General features: G+C 37.6%; 1 protein-coding gene across 1 annotated transcript in view; it reads right to left on the bottom strand.

The window, feature by feature from the left end:
• The window catches only part of LOC110326109 (GLIPR1-like protein 1), a 40,172-nt gene that overhangs the window by 6,079 nt on the left and 31,985 nt on the right, over positions 1–2,108 (bottom strand). Inside the window, exon 4 of the mRNA XM_021204272.1 lies at positions 207–292. Coding sequence (XP_021059931.1) covers positions 207–292 — 86 coding nt within the window. The remainder of the gene's footprint in view (positions 1–206; positions 293–2,108) is intronic.

The following is a 2,108-nucleotide window of genomic DNA, read 5'->3' as shown; positions in this document are numbered from 1 at the left end:
TTGTCTTCTTCCTTGAAAGGGGAAATATCAGGGAAGGAAAGGAACTATCTGAACTAAACATATTTAGTATAATTAATGGTAAATGCCTTATGTTCTAATAGAAGCGAACAAGTCATCTAGAGATTAAGAACAGGAAGGACCACATATAAAAAGATAATGAAATTATGGAATCTTTACTGTCTAATACTTTTTTCTCTTTTACTTACGGCAGAGATGATTCTCACATGTCTTTAGTCCACACATAGAGCAGGAGTCTCCTTTTGTGTAAGGTCTGTAGCCTACAAAATTCCCTCTGCCAAAACAGGAAACACTTATTAACCAATGCCACTATGCTAAATTTATCAATGTCTATGCATGCTTTTCTGTTTTTCACTAAGTCATGAATGTTAAAAATAAAGAAAACAGCAATGCCTGCTGTGTAATAGAAGACTCATTTCCTATATGCTGAGACACCATTAAAACTTTTCTTTTTTAAACTTTATTTCATATTATTTTATTTTAATTTTTCATTTAAAATTTATGTTTATTTCTTAACATTTTTAAAAGTTAGAATATAGGATGACTGTACAAGCTTGTAATCCCAACACTTAGGAGGCAGAGAGAGGCAGAGGCAGGTGCATCTCTGTGAGTTAAAGGATAGTTCAGTTTATGTAAAGAGTTTTGGGCCAGCCCCAGATATGTGATAAGACCTTGTTTCAAAAAAAAAAAAAAAAATCAAAAAACCAAATAATAATAATGATGATGGAAAAATAAAGAATGTACATCATTTTCCCCTTCCTCTTTCTCCCTCCAACATCTCCTAGTTCTCCCAACCTCCCCCCCTCAATACCAAGGTGGGATAAGGGGAGAGAACTTTGCTCTGCCCATTTGGCATTGCTTGTATGTATATGTTCATGATTTCAGGACTGATCACTTTATAATGGAGAACCCAGTTAGGGGAATCATTCCTGGGTAAAATGGTTTCTCCAGCTCCCAGAAGTCCTTAGTTGCCTGCTGTTCTTACAGTAAGGGTGGGGCTCCGTTTCCCCTTCATGGTGGGATTTGTTTTCAGGCTCTCAATGAACACATTTGAGTCTTTCTATAACCAGCACACAACAAAACTCGGCCTACATGTTAAATATGGCTCATATCTCTTTTGTCCAGTCCATGAGCTAAAACTAAGGGGTTACTGAAATCATAAAAACAAAGATCTACATGTGACAATGTATCTATAGCATGCAAAACTCAACATATTCACCATGCAGTACTTTTCAAAAACAGATTTATGATATTAGCTATAAGGTTTACCATTAGTTTAATAGGTGCCCTTCATATCTTACCTTTATAACATAAGGTAAGGTATTTCCTTCTATTTTGAATTTGCTAAGTTGTCTTTTAAAATTGTGTGTGTGTGTGTGTGTGTGTGCGTGTGTGTGTTTGTGTGTTACATATGTGAGTGTTGGTATCCAGGGACATAGGACTCCCCCCATCTCAGCAGTTCTCTAACCTGTGGGCCATGACCCCACAATCTGGTGGGGCTCAACATGTCAAATATCCTGTATATTAGATATTCACACTTTGATCCTTAGCAGTAGCAAAGATTAGAGTTATGAGGTAGCAACAAGATAATTTTAGTTGGGGTCACCACAACAAGAGTAATTAGATTAAAGGGTTGGAAAGCTCGGAAGTTTGAGAACCAGTTTCTAGAAGATGTTGGTTTTGAGAATCAAACTCTGGTCTTTGGCAACAGCTGTCTGAGACCTTGACTGCTGAGCCATCTTTCCTATTGAGGTATTCCATACAGTAAATAGGAGTCTTTTGTCTAAAACGTGTTAATAACAGGAAGTTTAAATCTTTATCTCCTCCACCTTGCAAGAGGTTTATGCAAATATTTTAATCTCCCCAGCATGCAGTAAAGCTTTCTTACACAAAGGCTTCTGTTGTGTTCCAGGGATCTGATGACAGGGTGTCAAGATCCTTTTCCTCTGATAGGACTAACCTCCTTGCTCCTCCTCCTTCATTTCGTATGCACCAATTCTTTTAAGACTAGCCAATCGGGTAAGACAGTGGGGTTGCCCTCAGCCAATGGGGAAAAAGACACAGTCACCTGACTTCGAAGAAAAACTAAA

The sequence above is a fragment of the Mus pahari genome, chromosome 9 (genome assembly GCF_900095145.1).
Source record: "Mus pahari chromosome 9, PAHARI_EIJ_v1.1, whole genome shotgun sequence".
NCBI lineage: Eukaryota > Metazoa > Chordata > Mammalia > Rodentia > Muridae > Mus > Mus pahari.
The sequence above is the reverse complement of the archived record's forward strand: the minus strand, read 5'-3'. Positions and strand labels throughout refer to the sequence as shown.